This window comes from Neltuma alba, unplaced genomic scaffold, assembly GCF_004799145.2.
Source record: "Neltuma alba isolate B1F8T4 unplaced genomic scaffold, ASM479914v2 tig00011963_pilon, whole genome shotgun sequence".
Lineage (NCBI taxonomy): Eukaryota > Viridiplantae > Streptophyta > Magnoliopsida > Fabales > Fabaceae > Neltuma > Neltuma alba.
This window is the reverse complement of record NW_021636541.1, coordinates 43,244-66,586: the sequence shown is the minus strand read 5'-3', so window position 1 is coordinate 66,586 and position 23,343 is coordinate 43,244. Positions and strand designations below refer to the sequence as shown.

Genomic DNA, 23,343 nt, shown 5'->3' with positions numbered 1-23,343 from the left:
AGTCTTCGCCTTTGAATTTATGAGTGATCAGCCAGACAAACACCATGCAGATTTCAAAATCACGAAATATTCTTGCAATTTGATTCCTCCCATTTCGTTAGCAATCAATACGAAGATAGTACAAACATAAAAATCCTCCTTCTATGCTTTCCTACTTTTCGCCCTCCATCAAATTAAACCTTTCATTTTGTTGACTTCTGCTCTCAATTTTGACCTCTCACTAATTCCTTTTCTTTTTTTCACTTGCACCCTAAGGTAGCGTTTTGTAGGAAGCATTAAAAATAAGGTATTGAGATTAGAATTGCAATTGAAAAAATTTATTAAAAGAGTGTTTAATATAAGAAATTGTTTGTTATATAGGATTAGCCAGATTAGAGAATATCATGGGGGAAGTGGTATTCCTCAATCCTACCTCTATAGGTTTACCTAATCTCATATAATAAGCAATTATTCATGTTAAATACTACTCCTCCGGTCCTAAATATAAGGGTTTTATATTTAAGACCGAAGGGATATTTTAATGATTTCTTTTCAATTGCAATCCCAATCTTAATATCTCATTTTCAATACTTCGTATCAAACGAGACCTAAATAGTTCCTACAAAACTACACCACATCTTATTTTTATTATGACCTGAATCGATATCAATTGACTTGTCGCTGGCTTCATTGGTTCAAAGTGAAACACATAATTATGTCTATCACATGCATACTGGGATTTGCAGAGTTGGACGGCCGGTGGTTCTATAAGAAATCAATAAAAAAAACAAAAACAAAAACAAAAGATTGAAAACGTGCGCATTGCTTGCTTTGTTGGAAGAAGAAAAGGTTGTTGGATTTGGCTGCTACTAGAAGGGAATTAGAAGAAGGATTTAAAAAAGTGGAAATTAAAAGCGAACGTTTTCCATGAGAGGAAGAAGAGTCCAGGTTCAGGGGGCCGCCAACGATTCTGAAAAAGTAGGGAATCCTACAAGGCTTAAATTTGATCACATCAAAATTCAAAATTTGCAGGCCATAATAGCAATTGGCTAGACAAATCGAACACACTTCAGATTTTTTTCCCCCTCATTACTTACTTAGTATTTATAATATCTTTTTTATAGAGAGTTTAAATGTCAACCTCATATTTAAGAGAGATTAATATCATTAGACTGCGAAGCTTCAGAATTCTTGTCTTATTCCTGAATTCTAAAATTAATATCAATTTCGAATCGGCGAATCCATCGTCATCACATTTGCAGGTATTCCTGCCCTTCCCAGACTTTAACAACCGACCGTATTAGAATCGAAGGAATCTTGCCTTTTTTGGGGCGACATGGATACATCCCTGTTTATAACCTTTTTCAGTCAGATTTTGAAAACAAAATATTTTTTTTTTACTTTTAGAATTGTGTGTTAATGAATAGCAAATGGTGTTGGTTTTATTTTTAGGCTTTAAAATATTTTTAATGAAAAAATTGAATTAATATTTTTTTGGGCAAAACTTATGATTCGGTCGGGTCATATAATTACTAAGAAATTATTTTGTTGCATTAAAAAAAAAGTCATAATCTCCTGGAAAATTGATCCATATGACATAAATAGAAGTTCACATGATTTTAACTGACATTTAATTTGGACTAACCGCTTCCCCTAAGACGGGATAAAAATGGAGCAGTTAAAATCTTTTTATAATCTTGCCCTGTCAGCATGTTTTCAATTCTCATTGTAGTCATTGGTGTTAATGAATCACAAAGTAGAAAGTCACACATCTTTTTAAAAATAAATAAATAAATAAAATATCACCTATCTCTTGAGAATAATCAAAATCAGTCAATTATATTTCACTGGGATTAATTAAACAGAATCACGACTCTATTACATTTGTAATTCTGATGAAAGACCGTATAATAACGTAACAATGTGATTTGTTTGATATAACACAGCACATAAAACTAGATACAATTGAACTGTCTTCACTGTTGAATTTCATTCCTGACTTTTTGGTTTTTTGCCAGCAATTTCATTCCTGACTTAGACGATATTATATTATTATATTTAACACTGTACGTATGGTATATTATGATCTATGACGGATTCATTTGCATGACTGGGGCAGTAAAATACTGGGATTATTATTTGTCTCTGTCTTCAAGTCTCTCTGTCCTTGGTTCACATCGAGCCTTACCCCAAATAACATAGGCCTCTCGTCTTCCTGCTCGGTTTTCTTGGCATGCTTAGCCACGAGCTCAAGCAGGTCCTTGCACTTCCTCTTCATGGCCGTGAGCTCAGAGTTCAATGCCCCATTCTCTCTCTTGAGTCTCTTGTTTTCGTCCACGAGAGTTGAATAACCAGAAGACGAAGAGGTTGAAGAAGACCTTTGGTCTTCCTCTGAATATTCCTGATGATTTCCTTGTGTTCCTGCTGGTTGTTGTTGTTGCCTGCTTGACCACGCCTTTCTTCGTCTAATCTCGCTTAGTTTTTCTCTCTCCCCCTTCCTAAATTTGTTGTTGCAAAATTCCCATCTGTTCGTCGCCGCTTTACGAAATCCCTGCGATCATATTAACAAGTTTAATCCTTTTCATGTTGCTCAGCAATATATTGATGATAATCCCAGTACTTTACTCAATCAAAGACGACAGGGGTTTGAAATGGCCAAAACTTGTGGATTACACGCTTGCAGTGTCTTCTTAAATACATAATCCTACCTTTCTTCACCGGATAATTATAAATTAAACTTTTCATTTGGCTTCTCCACAGTAATACAAAAACTAAAGCCGATCGATAAGAAAACTGAAAGCGGCAAGAAGGCAATTACGTGGGGAAAATAAAGATGCTGGATTATATATGTGTACGTACATAGGTATTCAGCTGGCGAACAAAGCTAGAGAAGTTGCTGTGCTTGAAGAGAGTAGGAAGAAGGTCGCGGGCAAACTCCGCCGGCTGCCACACCACAAACGCCGTGCCGTCAGCGTTCCACGATATGACGTCGTCGGTGGCGGGATCCTCCACCAGCATGTATGTCTTTAACAAGAAGGGTGGTGGGTTCGACTTCCTTGCATGTAACTGATCCAACGACTCTTTGTTCTTCACTTCCTCCATCATCATCACTTCCTTTCTTTCCATACCTGCCTGTATCTATCAGGAGGAGGAAGAAGAAGAAGAAGGAGTTGACGAGGACGGTTGATTGATGAGAAAGAAGAGAAGAAGAGCAGTTAAGAATTCCCAACCCCAGCAATAGAAACCCAACACGACTCCACAGTTCATGAGAATTGCAACCCCCTTAATTTCCCTTCTATTTCTTCCCCTCTTCTTTCCTCCTTCCTCAATAAATATTTGAAACGTATGTTCTAAGCCTTCCCCCTCATTATATAGTCAACTATTTCACAGCTCCCACTATGTATATTTTTCTTTCCCATTCAAAAAATTTATATCATGCCGCGTAAAAGAGATGAATTTTCCCAGTCAAATCAACAAGTTTATTTTATCTATCTTTTTTCTTCGTCCCGATTCGTGTTCACAATACATGAACCTGCTTATTAGTTAAATGCAAGACAAAGCAACACGAGCGTGTGAAGTGGTGATTAGTCAACAGTAATACTCCCTCTGTTCCTTATTATAAAAGACATTTGATGCTTATGGCATGTTCCTATATATAAGAGACACTTAAAAGTTGTCTCTACTTTTTTGTGTTGATTTCCTATTTTACCCATATTTATTGTCTCTAACTCACACTCTCTCTCCTTCCCACTTCTCTTTCTTTTAATAATTCACCATTGTTCTCTCTCCTTATTAATGAGGGCATTTTTGAAAAAAAAAATTATACTTTTAACACATTAATTATTCTTAACTAATTTTAACAGTTTTTTTGATCGACGTAATTCGGTTATTCGTCTCTTATAATAAGGAACGGAGGGAGTATCTTTTAAGAAAGTCAAAAGAAATTAAAGTCGACAGGGTCGCAAAGCAAATATTGACTAATGCGAATTTGTCGCACAGAAATCAAACCTACGAACGGAGCAGGAGAGATGAAAACAACACGGCGTTATCCAGATTATGGTGAACTTGGAATAACAATTAAGAAAAGACAGGAACATGGACTTGGCATGGGGGAGTGTTTGGCGGAATTGAGAGACAAAATTTTCTATGAAAATAATGTTTGTTTAAGATGTGTAGGTGTGCTGATATTTTCATTAAGCAATAATAATAATAATAATCTTACGTGTAGATTCCTTCTCTTCCAGAGCTTTTCTCCTACGTCGTGCCACAGTTTTGATTTATTCCTTTAATGCATGATGGCGATATAATCATATAATGCCTTTGTGGCCTTTTCTCTAATTAATTAAAGGAATTACTTCTTTATTTGACTTTTTGCATTCTTCCAGCTGTCCTTTTTCTTCCATTCGGCTTTCAACACTGATACACTCCAAACCCAGTTAGCCCCCCTTCTCACCTTAAAACGAATTAATATTACATTTTCTCAAGTCCTGATCATAAATATAAAGAGGTAGTTGAGAGGTTCATGTCAATCTTCTTCTTTTTTTAGTAAAATATTTATTTCAATCTTAAAAAATCTTAATTTTCCTTGTCAATCAAATTTATAACTTTTTTTCAAACTATTTTTTATTGAATACACGTAGTAAGATTTATAATTACGATGTAGTTCTAATACAAGTAATAATTAATAGAGATATTTTAAGAAAATCAACCCATGTTTTTTTCTAAATAATTAATTTAATTAATTTTTATAATTTAATACAAATTATTTAATCTAATTTTAATAATTGCAGGTGAAAATGTTTCCCCTCTTTGTATATATCCCAAATATGAGATTTAGTTTATAATATAAATTATATTATAAAGTGAATTTTGTATTCAGTAAAAATGGTAGTATTATCCATCACATCAAAACAGAAAATGGTCGTATTATCCATGTTTCATGTTTCGGGAATAAACAAGTTTGCGGGGGATGATTCTATTTTGGTGGGACCGGTTAAATTAGGCATCAGTTCAGTAGGTCTGGGTTTGGCCAAAAAAAAAAAGTAGGTTTGGGGCCATGTTGGATATCAGATTAGGCCATTTCTCACCTCAAGATGCATCCATCGACCTCCATGCACATTCGAGATAATCACCTTCAGAAGATTCCTGCATAGTACGTCTATATATCTACCATAATCATACTCTACATTTAGATATTTAATTATTTATTACAGAGCCGGTAAACCGAGGTGTGAAAAGACCAATTAGTTTTTCAAACTTCGTGTAGAAAACTACATAATTTTTGTGTGTGTGTGTGTGTGAAAAATTCCCATTTCCCATTTATTTCAACATATACACTGTAACATGTGTGATGACCCAATTGCCCTTCTTTTTTTAACAAAAATTACATGTAGCCCCCTTAAAAGCTTTTTTTTTTTTTTTTACGCATGAGTAACATTCTATTGAAAACAATCCTATTTGAAACACTGTTGAGTACTAAATGTGAGTACTTCTCTCAACAAATATCTGGATCCTAATTTGTCACGTTATAAGAAATTAGCCATTTCTGTTAGATCTAACCTCTACTTGTCTAAAAAATTATTTAATCAGTGTAATAGAAACATTTAATATGTCTATGCTAAATACACAAACAATTTGATACATACATTTTCATTACTCTTTTCAGTTTTGAATGCAACACCTATTCCGTAGTGTAATTTATATGATAAAATGTATTTTATATTTAAGGCGGAAGAGTAATTTTTTTTCCCCTCTCGAACGTTTCCGAGACAAACTCAAAAAACTGAGTTTGCCTTTATCCATATAGTCAGGGGACTTGGACAAATTTAAGAAGCTACTGAATTTGGTTGGCCCGCTCAACTTTCTTGACTGCTTGAGATTTTAAAACCTTCCCTTCTTTCTCTCTTTTTTGAGGTCTTCAACCTTAACGAGTACGCCTCAACAACCACCTTCCCTTCGTTACATTGAAAAACTGCGTGTCTTCGTTTCCCTCATGTAGCGTCCTTTCAAACTGCAAATTCAGAACCGTAACTAATGCAAACTCCACGTTTTTTTCATTTCATATTACTATTTCTAATTTCGTATCATTTCGTTTCTCTCCGGGCATGGCCTTCCATTTGACACTTTATGCCCCAAAAAAAACACACACACACACAAACTCAATTATTTAATTGTTTGGCTGTATTTCTGGGTCAATCACGAAGTTTCACTGTTAGGGAATGAAATTGTTTTCCCTTGATTTCTTCAAAGCGTGCTTGACGGGGAAGAGTCTTTTCATTAGTAGATTATGTTGTCAAACGCGGGTGAGTGGTTTCTTTTTATATTATTATTCTATAAAATTGAGGAATATTTTCAAATAAAATTTTGAAATAAGTCATCTTCATGCGAAAAGAATGTGCCGTTCAAATTATTGTGGGGCAGATGGTTACCGAAGGAGATTTTTTTTTTCGGTAACAAAAGGTTTAGGTGGGTTCGGTACCGGTCAACCCACCAAGGCTAGTTCACGGCCCGAGAGCCTAGAGAGCACTTACAAGGGACTTACGAGATCGCCTACCAATAGAGTCCTCACGACAGCATGAGGAGCCGAACTTGCGTCCTTGTGGGATACAAGTCTGCTCCACTGACCATCTGTGCCGACATCTGTTGGCGAAGGGGATTATTTTTGAGTGGGGCTATGTTTTACACGGGCTAGTATGGGCCGTCTGCCTTCTCCAGTTTGGCCCAAATTGCAACCGTTACCTCCGCCATGGCTCACCAATGTAAGTCCCTATTATGATTCATTCACTAAGCAGCAAACTGTGAGTCCCCAGATGGCCCATGCATATTTAACCAGGGACAAATATGTCATATTTGTCAATAATAGGTGATTGGGTTGTTAAAAAGTCAGCTTACAATTCACAAAGTAGTGAGTTTGAATCTCGCTACAAATATAAGAACCTTATTGATGTGCAATCTGTAAGTACCTCGGTAAGTATTCTCTGAGTCTAGAGGTATATTCTAACCCTGATGAATCAAAGCATTCAACTCATCTAAATTTTCTTTATGTAGGAAAAAATGCCATATATCTCTGGCCAATGTATGTGTATATATGCCATGTTTTAAATATGAATAAAGAACTAGTGACGACACTAATGTCATATGAGATCAAATGTCACTGCTCACTACAAATCAATTCTCGGGATAGAATGTGTCCGCAAGTAAATTATCAATCATTTAGTTAATTATTCAGCTCGATTGTATCTGCTCAGCTCTGCAAGCATGATGATAATGCCAATGGAACCGAGTTGATTGTCCCTTTGTTAATCATTGAATCTTAAACATCAAAATTATCTTTAAAATCACTAAACAAATTTTGTTGGATGCCTTGATCATCTTTTCTCCATTAAAGAACTACTCCTCCGGTCCTAATTATAAGACCCAATTGACTTATTTGAGGAGATTAAGGAAGTAAGTTAAGTTGGTTATTTATAATAAATAAGTGTTGTTATTCCTAAAATATCCTTGCTAATTAAGTATATTGGCTAAAACTATCATTATTAGAAGGATTATCTTGGAAAAAAATACATAAATATAAAAGAGAAAATGGATTGGGTCTTATAATTAGGACCAAATAAAAAGTCAAATTGGGTCTTATAATAAAGACCGGAGGAGTATAAAATATGGCATCGGAGTATCTCTTACTTGGATTTGCAAACGAGCATGACCAGAAAAAAAACCACTTGCATCTGTCCATGTTAATATATTCTTGATACAAAAAAAAAGCTTAAATATAAAATTAAAAAAAAACCACCTTTAAAACAAAAATTCAAGAAACGCCATTATTCAGATATACAAAGTTTTAAGATAAACATTCAAACTGTTTATGTTTTTCAAAAGCACATGCAAATCAGTAATTATGTTTTATTCTTTTGAAATAAGAACATTTCCACGTACAATATACATACTCCATGAACAACGGGGCTGGGTACAAAATTTATGTTCTATACTATTAACTGATGAATATTAATTTTAACTAACACAAGAAATGTGTACGCATATTTTTTTTTAATACTCCATTTATTTGAAAATTTCCACTTTGAAATTTTGAGCTTGTTCCAATACAATTCCAAAATTTTAATTATTTTTATGTCATAATTTATTAATGAAATTAATAGCAAGTTAAATTCACCTGCCATTAAGTTTTACATTTTAATTACAAAAAACATTATTTAATAAATTCATAAAATTATAAAACAGGGGCAGCGCGTGTTCCACAAGCACGTACGATATAAAGAAAAACGGACCAATTTCAGCAGATGGCGCTTTAACTACTCTTCTCTCATTGTATGGTCTTAAACTTCAATGGCTGCTGCGAAGATAGGCATCGGAGTGGGACTCGGCCTCCCTATCCACCGAGTCTCAATGGCCACAATCTCCTCCACCTCCCTCCATCAACCGCACCCCGTCGTCTTCTTCAACTCATGCTCGTCTTTGTCTTCCCCCACTCGGCGCCTCGACTCACTCCGAACTCGTCCTTCCCTCCTCAGACTCCGAGCCTCATCCGCCGACGCGCCAAGCTCCCCAGGTTACTCACATGCCTGCACAAGCACTCTCACACTTTCTCATTGCTCTTTTTTCTTTTTTCCGTTTGCGTCTGATGCTTGAATCCTTGGAATTGAACGTTAGTGAGTGGACAGCCTCTTTTATGTTTCCTTTATTGTGTAATCACGTTTCGGAGATAATAAAAAGATAACATGCATGTTTATGGCAAATTCTTAGCTTCAAAGTCCAGTTCTTTTGCAGAGTATTAGTGCTGACGCTATATTCAGTCCCCGAAAGCAGAATGGAAAAAACGAGACAGCTGTTCATAGTCCGCCTGTTTTCGGGTACCCCTTAATTTCGGTAACTCGGAAACTAAACCCCCATTGGCGATGTCCGTTGAGAAAACTTCATATTTGCTAAGTTTATTTGTTGAGAGTGTATACAGCTGATGCCAAATTGGACCGAAGAATTAGAACGTTAATCATGTCCTCGTTGCGTAACGCATGGACGATGATTGAACCAATGCCGCGACTTTTTTGTAGTTCCTCTTTATCCGATCGATTACGCTAGAAGAAAGGCACTTTTGGGCAGCTGTATTTATATTTATATGTCTTTCGCTCTGCTTATTTGATTAGTCTAGCGTTTTTAGGCCGAAGTTTGACCTTCTAGCAGAACCTGCTTTAAGGACACTACCTAGGTGTTTATGAAGTCCTGCTTATTCAGATATAGATGTTTCTGATGAGTGATGATAACGCAATACTGGCTTGTCAAATGAAAATCAGCCATAATAACGCATTGATTGTTATTGGTCTTAAATCTTAATACGTTTTTTCCTTTCCACAGGACACGATGTCGAGAATGTAGTCGTTATAGGTTCAGGTCCTGCAGGATACACAGCGGCAATATATGCGGCTCGTGCCAATTTAAAACCTGTAGTGTTTGAAGGTTATCAAGTAGGTGGCGTACCTGGGGGGCAGTTGATGACCACCACTGAAGTGGAGAACTTTCCAGGATTTCCAGATGGGATAACTGGTCCCGATCTGATGGACAAGTAGTAGAACAGAAAAAATAAGATATAGTATAATTGTGTTGTTATTAATTGACGTGAAGGCCTTGTAATTTACACATTTCCTGCCTGCCTATGCAGGATGCGACGGCAAGCTGAACGATGGGGAGCAGAATTGTTCCAAGAAGACGTTGAAGCTGTTGACGTTAAAAATAGACCTTTCACGGTCCAAAGCAGTGAACGTAAGGTGATACTGACATGTTCATCAGCCCCAAGTTGATTTAAAGTCACATGATTGCATAAATTAATATTCTCGCTTCTTCTAAAACTTATCCGTATCTTCGAATCTAGCTGCTCAATTAAATCTGATTATGTATGTGTGTATTAATTTTTGGAGTTAAAACATTTGAATGTTGCACGAGTGTGGTGAGGAAGTTTTTTCAATCATATCTCTTCTCTTTGGAAGAAAAGTAGTCATAAAATTATCAGAATTTTTTATTAACATTTTATTTCAGGTCAAGTGCCATACTGTCATTTTTGCTACTGGAGCTACAGCAAAGAGACTTAGGCTACCCCGAGAGGATGAATTCTGGAGTAGAGGAATTAGTGCCTGCGCAATCTGTGATGGAGCCTCCCCTCTCTTTAAGGGTCAGGTCCTTGCTGTTATAGGAGGGGGAGATACAGCTACTGAGGAAGCAATATACTTGACTAAATATGCTCGTCATGTTCACTTACTTGTGCGGAAGGCCCAACTAAAGGCTTCCAGAGCTATGCAAGATAGGTGGGTCTGAATTTAATGAACATTTTCCAACTTTAATTACTTGGTAGTCTGTGTTTTTATATGGAGCCTTCTGTTTGGATTCCTTGATGAAGGTAAATTATATACTAATAAACAATTTGCACGTGAGTTTTCAACTCCCTGAATGTTTGTTTAACAGGTTGATTATCGCGAATGTTTCAGAGTGTTCACCAATCCCAATGTCACTGTGCATTTCAATACGGAGACTCTAGATGTCGTGAGCAATGCAAAAGGTCAGATGTCCGGAATTTTAATTCGAAATGTGGATACTAGGGAGGAGTCTGTGCTTGAGGCAAAGGGGCTATTTTATGGCATTGGTCATTCACCGAACAGCCAACTAGTGGAAGGGCAAGTTGCGCTTGACCACTCTGGCTATATCTTGGTTAAAGAGGGTACTGCAAAAACTTCAGTTGAAGGTGTATTTGCGGCTGGAGATGTACAGGTAACCTGTTGAATATCTTCCTCCGTTGTATTTTTGCAGCAGACTTGTATTAGTTCTACACAGTTGAAAAACAAAAATAAAACTTATGCAGGACCAGATCCAGTAGTTATGAGATAATATTCTTGGTACTGAGAATATAACTTTCCAGAAAGTAAATTGTCTAAATCTATTCGGTTGATGTTACCATGTTTAAAAAATAAGTTGTATGTAGTAATTGCTGTAGGTTCTCTTAAAATTCGTCTTTTAGGATCATGAATGGAGGCAAGCAATAACAGCTGCTGGTTCTGGGTGCATTGCTGCTTTATCAGCCGAGAGATATCTTGTTAGCAATGATCTTCTTGTGGAGTTCCATCAGGTACTTGATTTCAATAGACCCCGATTTATATGAGCTTATTGTCCTCTGGATTCATGGTATTTCAGTATGTTCCAATAATTTTCTCAGTCTTTCTATTTACTCATAACAGCCTGCAACTGAAGAGGTTAGGAAGGAACTCACAGAGAGGGATGTTCAAGAGGGTTTTGATATCACACTTACAAATCATAAAGGGCAGGTAAGTGTTTCCTTGCCACGTTCTTAGGCTAATGGGATTGATATCTGGCTTTTATTATGCATCCAAAGAAAGAACTGGCTTTTATCGTTTAGTTTTGGGTTTGAATTATAATGTGTTTTCTTCCTTTGTTATATATCCTTTTTGTAGTATGCTCTGCGGAAATTGTACCATGAAAGTCCGAGGCTTATATGCGTAATATATACATCGCCAACATGTGGTCCTTGTAGGACTTTGAAACCAATTCTCAGTAAGGTATGTGTTAAAAAAGGCAAATAAAAGCTATTTCACTTTCCTTGAATATATAGAATGGTACTTGCCATGTTCTTTTCACTTTGTGATCATTAAATTTATGTGACATGATTCTGCTGTCGTTCTTTTCATGCTAGGAACAAGCACAAATGACATAATCTTGCTATCAGAAAGCATGAAATTAATATTTTATGAACTTAATGGGGAATCAATAAATCACATTTACCATAAACTACTACTTATCCTGGTTCAATGTTGCCCATGGTTTTATAACACTGGTAGTCTGTTTTCAATTATACATTGAGAGTAAAAAATGTTTGGATTTCTTCTCTCAACTCTCCCATGGCAGGTTATTGACGAATTTGATCAGAATATACATTTCGTTGAAATTGATATAGAGGAAGATCCAGAAGTAGCAGAAGCAGCCGGTATCATGGGAACACCATGTGTGCAGTTTTTCAAAAACAAGGAGATGCTTAAGTAAGTTATTTATTATCTGTCTTCCGTCCTTATTTTTCTCCTCATCATCTTCATTGTCATCGTAGTCATTATAGTCATAATCATTGGTGGTCTCTTCAATCCTTAAATTGCTACTTTGATGCTGGTCGACTGTCTTGTGTTGTATCCATTTGCAGTGATCCTCTTTTTGATTGCGAACTCTAATTCTAAAGCTGATGATTGCCATCGATAGCATTATAGACTGAGAGGCGATTGTTGCTATGATTTTTTATACTTGCATGCTGATGCTTGTGTACTGATATTGCAGGACTGTACCAGGAGTGAAAATGAAGAGGGAGTACAGAGAATTCATCGAAGCAAATAAATAATAGTTCAGGCATTGAAGAGAGGAAAAGGGTCGATAGATTCGTGCCCTCATTTCGTGATTCATTTTTGTTTTCCAAATTGGTCAAGTGGAACGTACTGTCAATTTTGACAACTATTCCTTGAACTGATGAGGAACTTCATAGACTGTACATGTAGAGCTTCGAATACTTCATCACAGGTTTTTGACTGTTCAATGCATTTTAACTGGAATTGTACAAGTCTCAATTATGATCTCAGTGACAGCATTGTGGCGATTGGATGGACTTGTATTCAAGCAAGAACCCTAGTTTATGATATTACCATTTTCTTCTCGAGTAAATTTCTGTCCAAATTTAAATTTGCTATGTTTGTGCTATCAAACTCTGTGATCCTTTCATCTAGCATTTGTTCAACGCTTATGCCAAGTTTTCCCTTTCCTTCATTAATTATGCCTCTCCAATCTCAATCCCCAGGCCTGCTCGGTTGATATAGCATTATATGACCTATTAAGTGAAATTGCGCATAAAACTAAAGGCCTGGTTTTGAAGTTAAAATCAGAGAAAATCGGTTAATGGGATCACAGAATCAGTCTCTGGGTGATGTCAGTTTCTCTGATTGAACTGTGATCTTGCTATTGGCTCAAATGTCTAATAATTAGTCTGAACTACAAGGGAAGGCATACTTTCTGGTGTCATCACTGTTGTATCATCCTTATCTGCTCCAGCCTGCAACTTCACTTCAATCAATGTCCAATATATTCTCTGACCCAATCCCGACCTATTTATATGTTGCTAAGATTGAAAGGAGCCAGCTCTTCTCTTGTATATACTTTGTAGGATGAGTATTATTTGTTGATTATGGCACGGTGTCGGTATGGGTAGGTCTCTTCATGTTGAAGCTTGATAAGTTGCGTTTTGATTATGTGCAATAAATCATGTAGAGGTTAGTATGCATGTAATTAATTAGAGACTCGCTTAATAAGCAAAAAATAATAATTTTAAAGATGAGGAATGTTATCACCAAAAACAGAAAAAAGATGAGAAATATTTATTGCATTTATTTTTAAAATAAAAAATAATTATTAATTATTAATATTTATGAGAAAAATCAATACCATTATATCTGGCCAAAAAGTAATATCATATAAAGCAAAGACACAAAGAATTGTAACCAAACGAGGCCCACGGTATAGCCATCCCACGGGCAAACTGCTATCAATTGAACTAAATTCAGATATGTTTTAAATCTGTGTTTTTGTTCTGGCATCTAACATTCCTGGCTATCTACGGACATAAGAGGACATGTTTGAATCAACCAATTCTCTCAGAACACACTTGGATTTAATCAAATAAGCATATGGGCACCGACCCCCAGTTTCCAAGTCTGATTATTCCATTTCTGGGCTCCCTTTTCCAACAAAATATAACCCCAAACGGCAGGGTAGTTGGATATCGTACACTATACCTGACTCATAGTTATTGCAGACTTAAATGCATACCCAAGGACCACATAAATGATATAGATAACACAACGAAACAATCCAAAATATGGGCATATATTCAAATATTTTACTATGTCCTTTTCCCTGTATTGGGGTAAAGGAAGAAATCGGCCATAATGATAATATAGTTATATTGCATATCTTGAAGACATATAATACCCTATTCAGCAGGTAATGGAACAGCTTGCTGTTTCTTGAAAGCGACACGAAGTTGCTTGTTGCTCAATGAAAATCTTTCACCATAGTGTGGACTTGCCTTGGCATAAAACCACCGCAAGGGTGATATCCGTCTCTTGTTATATCGAAGTACCAAGAAAAGGATAAATCGGTGAGCTACTAAGAGGGTAACTAATGCTATTATGTCCCACCACTTGCCATGATTTAATGAAACCCCAAATATCACTTTCAGAACTTGTTCTCCCTTAACCTTGGGGTTACCAGGAATCAGAGGATCAAATTCAAGCCCCAGCATGTCATTCTTGAGTTGCCCCTGCAGATCATAACAATATGATTTCAGTTCATCAATATACTTCGAAAAAAATGATGGATCTCGTAACATATTTCCAACACTGAATTTTGTACCTGCACTGCCCAAGTAGCAAAGCTCAAGTAGGACATGGGGTAGCGCCAAAAGAACTTAGGAAGGTCAGGTAGCGGTCTGAACATTGGAGAACACATAATCATGAAAAGCTGCAGTCACCGCCATCAGTTAAACTGTTCGTCAGTTTCCGGAAAAGAAAATTTGTTTTGGTGATAGAGACATTGAGTTATGTTTGCTTACAATCACTCCAGTTGCTGCTCCTATGCCCATCAGGACATTAGGCACCAGTGAGGCTACTACCATGAGGCAGCACTCAATGACAGATAGGCACACAAATAAGTTGAGGAAAAAGAAAACACATTGAGCTAAATCCAGATGAAGTTTCACCATGGAGTATGTGATTGTGACAAAGAAGACCGATGTTACAAGTAGGAAAGGGAAAGACGATAGGATGTTTGATAGTACAAACACAGCTTCTCCGTAATGCCCTTTGGACCTCTCACCGTAGAACACCTGATTTCGGTTGGGGTTAGAAATGCATTAGTAGGGTGTAACAAGAGATTCAGTAGCTTCCGCAGAAAAAGAGATTTCAGTTCTTTATACCTTCAATTCTTCAATGAAAAGTGGCAATCCTCCAAATGACAGACAAATTATGAACCCATAAATGAATGATACACACTTTCCTCTCGCCAAGATTGAGTCCTTGTCAGTACCAAGATGAAAAAAGAAGAGACCAATACCAGTGGCTGCCAGTGAATAGAAAAAGATCCTCAGCCAATAGTAGCCTACGTCCCTTGACATATTTAAGAATGATCGATGGGTCAATGTGTAGAGCTGCTTCCAACAGCTGATACTGCCACTGACATTGGACTCGATTACTTGGTCTCCCTGCAATTTTAACACCTCTTAATCAATCAGGAGCATCAAAATGACCAACCAAAAACAAAAAACAAAAGAAAAGGCAACTAGAGTGCATTCTCATAGTTACTGTGCACGAAGCAGTATGAAGGTAAACTACATGATAGACAATGTTGAGTAATTCATACACTGGATTTCAAACATTGAATTCTCCTTCTTGCGTTGATCATCTGCTCTGAATTTTTGTAACTCTCGATGAGTGTCGCCCTAATCTCTTCTGTTTTCTTGCCTGTTGCAGGATTTGATGACGTAGGCTGTCAACCATGAAATTCACATTCAGAATCAGAAGCAAGATTTTTTTTTTTCAACAAAGATGCAAACAACAAGCTTTGACTAACAATACTTGCTTCAGAACTCATCGTAACTGCATCAATGGCGTCAAAGTCCAAATTAACACAGAGAAGGAAATGATCTGAAGGATTCCTTCTAACTGGACAGGGGAACCCTGCATCAGTGAAGAACTGTTCCCAGGACACAGTTAGAACTCTGAATTTCCCCCAAAAAAAAAAAAAATCGTTGAAACATTTGGTTTTCCCAAATTGCTTACCTTCAAAGCCATCTTTGCTTTCCCAAAATAAACAGTTTCTCCGCTCGATAGCAAGAGAAGATCGTCAAAAAGGTTAAAGAGTTCACTGCTCAGCTGATGAATGGAACAGACAACTACCTTTCCATCATTAGCTATACTGCACAGGGTTTGAATCACGTAGAAAGCAGAGGCACTGTCAAGCCCACTTGTGGGTTCATCCAGAAGCAAGACGTGGGGTTGTGTCAAAATCTCAAGGCCAATGCTGAGTCTCTTCTTTTCGCCACTGCTGATACCACGTAAATGCCAGTTCCCAAGCTTACTGTCTGCACATTCTTCTAGACCCAGTTGGATTATGGTTTCTTCCACCACCTTGCTTATCTCCTCTCGTGTCATTCTCGAAGGAAGCCTCAGATTTGCAGAGTATGCTAAGGTTTCTCTCACCGTCAAAGTCCCCAAGAACAGTTCTTCTGTATCCACATAAGACTGTATAATATTGAAAACAAAAAGAAACTATCAAAACAATCCCAATTTGCAGGGAGGATCGACCTTTAACAATGCCGTAAATAGCAGTGAATGGGGTGAGAAAGAGGGTTTAGCAGCAGACGGGTTATCTTACCACTTCTCTGCATTTGAAGCATTTCTTCTTCCCGCCGATTAGAACGTTGCCGGTCACTACAACGTTCCCAGCCAGCCTTCCTGTACAAAACGTGGAACTTTTTTTTTCATTAAAAAAAAATAGAAACAACAAATTACAGAATGACGATGTTGAACTATTCGGAGCGATGCGGCTCCAAAACGCGGTTGGGTTGGCGCCACCCCGGGACCCTGCAACAGCATCCTTCGGGTCTTTTTTTTTTTTTTTGGCCGGCCAAAGCATCCTTCGGGTGTCTGGATGGCGCAGCGCCCGCACACTATTCCCGGGGGGGGGGGACTGCGGCTTCATGCCTTGGGTCTCGAAACTTGTCGTGTTAGAGCTTGTTGCGTGGTTAAAATATATCATTGTCTTGAATTTTTAATATAAAATTTTATTTAATTTTTATTTTGATTTTAAATATAAAATTTCAATCTATTTTATTTTTTATATTTGTATGTTTTTTTAAGATAATTTTTTTATAATAATAATTCTGGCCAATACATTTGAAAGTAAAGATATTTTAAAAAAGGGTTAAAGTGCACCCAGCACCCCCAAGTATTTTATCAGGTGCACCCAGTGACCTAAAGTAATTTATGATGCAATTTTACCCTCAAAGTAATTAAAATGGTGCACCGGTATCCCATGCTAACAGATCTGTTAGTTTGATCGTTAAATTGATGAGTCAGCACAAGTTTGACCAGAAAATCTGACGTGGCATGTCTAATAAGCAGGTGATGTGAAATTTTTTTGGGATTAAGGTGCATCCATCACCCCCAAGTATTTTTCCAGGTGCACCCAGTGACCTAAAGTAATTTATTGTGCAATTTTGCCCTCAAAGTAATTAAAATGATGCACCGGTATCCTATGCTAATAGATCTCTTACTTTGACTATGAAATTGATGAGTCAGCACAGGTTTGACCAAAATAATCTGACCCAGCATGTCTAATAAGCAGGTGATGTGGAATTTTTTTCGTCTGCCACTGCTTTGTTTTTTCTGTTCAGTAAATGCTCTCTTTGGCTCTTGGAATTTTTTTCAGAGTAAGAAATTTTTTCAGAGATACTCCTCTAGTCCTATTTATAGTGTAGAGAGAAAAGATATTTTTTGGTCCTATTTATAAGGCACTGAGAGAAATTTTTTGTATGGATGTACAAATTTACCCCTCATTTATTATTGTATTAACTTTGTTTATAAGAGGTATAATGTATATTAAATAGGGATAAAGTTGGAAAGTTATTAAAATTTAAATGAGAGTTAATGAAATTTAGGGTTTTCTTTGGTCTATGTGAAACATGCTGGAAGTGCCTTATAAATAAGACCAGAGGAGTAATATTCAGACAAAACAATGGAATTAATTACTTTGAGGGCAAAATTGCACCATAAATTACTTTAGGCCACTGGGTGCACCTGAAAAAATACTTGGGGGTGCTGGATGCACCTTAACCCCGAAAAAATTTCCACATCACCTGCTTATCAAACATGCCACGTCAAATTTTCTAGTCAAACTTGTGCTGACTTATCAATTTAACGGTCAAACTAACAGATCTGTTAGCATGGGATACCGGTGCACCATTTTAATTACTTTGAGGGTAAAATTGCACCATAAATTACTTTAGGCCACTGGGTGCACCTGGCAAAATACTTAGGGGTGCTGGGTGCACCTTAACTCTTTAAAAAAAATAATACATATTTATTACAAATAACTAACTTAACTAGTTTTTTTAATTTATTCAGATTAGTCAATTAGCTCTTATATTTGGAACTGGAGGTAGTATTAAATAATTTAGATATTATAAGCTTTATAAAAAAACAAAACCCCTATCATTTTAAATAATTTATTTCATATGTCACTGTCGTGTCTTGTCCGCTAACATCGGTAATGTAAACCATGCTCAAAGCAGAAAGTAGATTGAATATATTATCTTTGATTCTAATTATAAAATCCTAGAAAGTAGTATATCTTAAGAAAATAATTAAATTATGAGTAACACATATATTTACACACAAACAAAAACACTAATATATCCACATGAAATTAATTATGTTTTCGATGAGTGTTTGGTTTATATATACGTATATGTGTATTCTATATGCAAGACTTGGATGTTGAGCCCTTTGTTATAAACTTGCTACTGGTGGAAGTTAAACTTAAGTCACTCACAACATATGCTACAAAAGCTCTCTTTCCGAAGAAAAAAGAAAAGAGAGTGCTGTGTTTTCATCCTGTAAGCTGTGTGCGCGTAGGATGGAAACTGAGTATAACAGAAATGCACAGTAGAAACGAGGCTTGTATATGAGGATGCAGGAGAATATGTGTGTAAAGCTAGAGATGAAAAGGAGAGAGCGATACCTGAGAGGGAGCGGAGGAGGGTGGTTTTGCCGGAGCCGGAGGGACCCATGAGGGCCATGAGCCTTCCTGGCAGTGCATAACCAGTGGCCTTATTCAGCAGCTTCTTCTTGGTCTGCTCCGCCTCCGCCGTCAACTCTTCCCAGACCACTCCTCCCCCCGCCCTTCTAATCGTTTCCTCCTTCATCCTCCTTATTCTCGCCCTTTTCTGCCACTGCCACTGACACCCTCTTTATTGTATGCCAGGCTCTCTCATTTATACATGCATGCATGTGTAGCCATCTGCCCATTCTACCCCCACTCCTCTCTTTTATTTAATATATTTCCTCATTGTTTTTTTTAATTTTTATTCATAAAATATATGGATGGAAACCAAATCACGATTTTAAAAATAATTTTAAGATATACAAAATAAATATGTAAAAAGAGTTTTGACTCGACTTATATAAAAATATTTTTTAAAAGTATTTTTCTGAAAAACCAAACACTGTTTTAGAGAAATAAAAACTAACCATGCGAGATTACCTTACATTTCCTGTAGACAGAAGAAATCTTATCCACGTTTTTATATCCCAACCTTTTTTTTTACCATAATCGGGTTCGTATAATCTAGATGACATCAAACATTTCTCTTAAAATCTTTTCAACGTCGCGAGTTCAAGATTTTTATAGAAAATATAACGTGTTTGAGTTGCCAGGGGGAAAAACCTTGCTTCACAGATCTTGGCCTCTCCTGTTTGGTAATAAAGCGCCTTTATTGGCAATACCTAACCCCCAAATAACGGCGCCGCTCACATTTGGCGGTGGGCCGTAATTTTCTTTTTGTTCCCTCCCCCCACAAATAAGGATTTCGCTCTCACTCACCTCACCAGCAGCCCCCCTAACGATTTCACTCCCGCCCCAATAGTTTTGTTATCTTTAATTATATTATTTTATTTTCTTAATTTAATTAAATTAGTTAAATGTGTTTTATGTTAAGAATTAAAAAATTATAATTCTTCTGGACACAAACTGCTAGCCAAACATAAATTAGAAATTAAAAGTTAGATACGTTTTAGAACTGGTGTAAATACATTATATTCAGAAGCCAAACTATGGTTTCAGAAGTACTTTTATGGATTACGAAGTAAATATGTGGAGGAGGTTATCTCATTTTGCGGAAAAGTGATTCTGAAACCGTGGTTTTGATTTTGCCAAACACCCCCTGAAATCCGATTTTTGATTCCCCCAGGCTCTCTCGCGGACAATAGATGGGATGATCAAACTGAACGCCTCTTTCTTTGAAAATAATAAACAACTGGAACGTTAGTTAGGAGTTGGATCAAGAGAAATTTTATCAGCATACAACCTGTTCCCTGCTACTGCCTATTACATCTTACGTTATGGCTTGTGAAACCCTTTTCCTTAAAGTTTTTTTTGTTTGGATACAACCTTAAAGCTAGTAGAGGAAAAAAAAATCTTCTTAATATGGAGTACTTCAAATACTACGTGCTATTTAGGACCGCTGTGACAAGTGGATGAGAATAATATACCGTTTCAGAATATAATCATCTTAACTAATTAATTCATGCCAAAAACAATAGTTAATTTACTAAATAGGTTTTAAATTGAGAACTTTTTTCAACTGTATCCAGTTGTGAGGGGGGTATAATGAGTTTCATTTAAGCTTTAATTATAAGGATAAAATTGACAAGTAATTATCGGTTACTACTAACTTATATTTTGAATTAAGTTGTGTTTCTAGAGGCCATTGGATAGAAGGGAGTAATCAAAATCATATCTTTATTTACGAAAATGAAAATAACATTTGGATTTAAATTAGTGTCCTAGTTTTATGGAATTAGGAGGGGGCAAATTTAACGGTAGGTAAAGAGTCTCTCCACTTCTCTTTCTCCCTATTTTTATTCACCTTTTATTTTAACAATTAAGTTTGAAAGTTTAATAATTCAGAATTTATGTTTTAGAAAATAACTTCATAAAATTTTTTGAATTGTCCTGACTAAAATTTAAAAGTTTCATTTTGTTTTATTTATTTATTTTTTGAAAATTTAATATTTTATTCATAATTTTATGCATATAAAATCTGAAACATTAAAATTTTAATTTTATGATTGAAATGAGAAGTGAATAAAAACAAAGAGGAAGAGAAATAGAGGGATCCTTGCTCATTGCCCCATCCAATGGCCACACGCAGTCCTTCCCATGAGAATCAAAACAGGGAGGGACGGAAGCTCATGTCAGGCGAGGTGTCTCCGCCGCCATGGCCGCCGCGCCTTCTCACTCGTTCCCATCACTTATTAATTACTACCTTAACTAACACCTCCCCACCCACTTCTTCATGTTCTCCTTCCTTATTGTTCTTCTCATCCCCAGCTAAGAAGTAAATGTCCTTTTTTTAATTGATCTTTAATTTTAAATAATTGCGGTGAGCTCATGGTTTATTCGCCCGATTCTGGATTTCAACACACTTTCAATTGACGCAAGCACTGCGCATATTAAAAAAAATTCTCCAATTAAACTTCGATGGCTCGTCACGTTTAAAAATAGAAGTGTATGGAGGCAATTGATATTTATGGTTTCGGACAACTTGAAAAACAAAACTATACAACGTTCGGTCCCAAATATAAAAGTTATTTTAATTTTTAATTTGGTTCTAAATATAAGACTTTAATTTACTTTATCTCTCATATTTATTTATTTTTTTTCAAAATAGTCCTTGTACTAGTTGCATGTGTTAAAAATTTCATCAAATGATTGTTCTAACTAATACACATAATTAACAAAAATATTTTAAGAAAAATAAGACATATTTATTATAAATAACTAACTTAACAAATATTATTGATCTACTCAAATTAGTCAGTTAGTTTTTATATTAAGGACCGAATGTAATATAAATTTTAGATGTGGTCTATATGACCATTCATCTATAGAGTTGTACAATAGATAAACGAGACCAAATCAAAACCTAACCAGAAGTCTAGTATGGTTTTTGGTTGTGTTGGGTTTGACAATTTATGGTTTGGTTTAGTTTAGTAGTAACCTGAGGTCGGGTTAAATTGAGTGTGGCCTACTAAACTGATGAACTAGTCCAAGCAAGAGGCCTTTTGTCTTTTTTGAAAAAAGGCTAATGGTCAAGCCCAAGGCCATTACCTGGAGTCTTCGACATAAAGCGGGCCTTTTTTTTGGGCCAAAAATACATTCCCGGCCTTATTTTAGCCCTAAACCTAGTATTGGGAGAAATCATAGTCCTGGAGATCTGATCCTGGAGAAAATCCACACAAACTATAATTTGAAGGTCAATTTGAACATGTCTCGACCTGCCTGTACGTATGTTCTCCCTCAAAAGCGATTTTAGTAATTTTATGGAAGTTTAACAATACAACCTTTTGAACTAGCAGAAAGGACTTTCTTTTCTACCAGAAAAAATTAAAGGTGCTTTGTAACTTTCCTGTTACTTAAATCTTCTCGATCTTCCTTTCTTCTCCGCCTAATTGGATTTCATTGAGATGCTAGATACGATGCACCACCGCTGTAATCTATATCCCTCTATGTGCGTTGAGGGCAAGTGAGGTTCCCCCCCCCCCCCCTTTCTTTTTTCAAAAAGACAGCCAGATTGAAAGCTCTATTTTAGAATTTCAAAATGTGACCTTTTCTTCTAAGGAACTTTTCTTCAATGAAATTAATTTTTAAATGTTTTATGCTATTTTAAATTTTATTTTTACATATATTTTTATTCATGAAATATATCTAATTAAGTGTTTTTTTTATTTACAACGTTTTTTTCAATAGGACGATAACTCTTTATATTTTTCTCAAAGTTATGTGTATTCTTATCAGATTCATATTATTTTTGATATTTTATGTTTAGACTTTATTTTTAATTATATCATCTAAGTAATTGTCAGTTTTTAAAAATGATGTTTCATACAAAGGCAAGCTTTAGGAATGTTAATCCAAACAATTATCATTACTTATGTGAATAGGAATGAAAGAGATTTGATTTTAATTTTAATATTCTTGACTTGACAAAAATTAATCTTAAATTCAAAATAATTTGAGAATATACTCTACGCTATATATATATATATAAAAAAAGAATGGAGAGAATTTTTTTTAAAAAAGTCAAATTTAAAAAAGCAGATACGAAAAAAATAAATAACCTTTTAAGCAACTGTAGCGATTACTCCTAATTGTTGGCAAAAAAAAGTGATTACTCCTAATAAACTCCCACATTGCCTGATAATAACGATGATAAAAGCGAGAGATTTTATTGCCGCATTGGGCATGGCAAGCGTACTCGGGGAACACCTGAACTTCCATTACCCAAAGAGGGACCTGATTTTGCGTGCTGCGCCCTCACATCAATGATCAATCCGCGTCGCTTCATTAGTTCCGTGATCATGAGAACGACGGACGGAGATTATCCTCCTTCGCATTCCCCACCCGGGTCCCACAACGTGGCCTACCAATTTGAATTCAAAATCATAGGTAACGGTACAAATTCCGCACCTCAGGTTCTGATCC

At 36.2% G+C, this 23,343-nt stretch overlaps 3 protein-coding genes across 3 annotated transcripts; 1 reads left to right on the top strand and 2 right to left on the bottom strand.

Annotated features, from left to right (window-relative positions):
* Positions 1–1,877: 1,877 nt before the first annotated feature.
* LOC114720089 (heat stress transcription factor B-3-like) lies at positions 1,878–3,337 on the bottom strand. Its single transcript, XM_028905695.1, has 2 exons — positions 2,839–3,337; positions 1,878–2,530 (listed from the first exon to the last, which is right to left on the bottom strand). The coding sequence occupies exons 1-2, from the start codon at positions 3,103–3,105 to the stop codon at positions 2,078–2,080; spliced, it is 720 nt and encodes a 239-aa protein (XP_028761528.1). The 5' UTR covers positions 3,106–3,337; the 3' UTR covers positions 1,878–2,077.
* Positions 3,338–8,282: 4,945 nt separating this feature from the next.
* Positions 8,283–12,708, top strand: LOC114720087 (NADPH-dependent thioredoxin reductase 3-like). The gene is made up of 10 exons (XM_028905693.1): positions 8,283–8,542; positions 9,343–9,550; positions 9,647–9,752; positions 10,021–10,286; positions 10,467–10,746; positions 10,994–11,101; positions 11,211–11,297; positions 11,445–11,549; positions 11,896–12,026; positions 12,313–12,708. The coding sequence occupies exons 1-10, from the start codon at positions 8,320–8,322 to the stop codon at positions 12,371–12,373; spliced, it is 1,575 nt and encodes a 524-aa protein (XP_028761526.1). The 5' UTR covers positions 8,283–8,319; the 3' UTR covers positions 12,374–12,708.
* Positions 12,709–13,871: 1,163 nt separating this feature from the next.
* Positions 13,872–19,003, bottom strand: LOC114720080 (ABC transporter G family member 15). Its single transcript, XM_028905687.1, has 9 exons — positions 18,820–19,003; positions 16,453–16,532; positions 15,858–16,319; positions 15,649–15,771; positions 15,439–15,564; positions 14,996–15,280; positions 14,633–14,905; positions 14,434–14,541; positions 13,872–14,341 (listed from the first exon to the last, which is right to left on the bottom strand). Exons 1-9 carry the CDS (start codon positions 19,001–19,003, stop codon positions 14,012–14,014), a joined length of 1,971 nt encoding a protein of 656 aa, XP_028761520.1. The 3' UTR covers positions 13,872–14,011.
* Between the last annotated feature and the right edge of the window lie 4,340 nt (positions 19,004–23,343).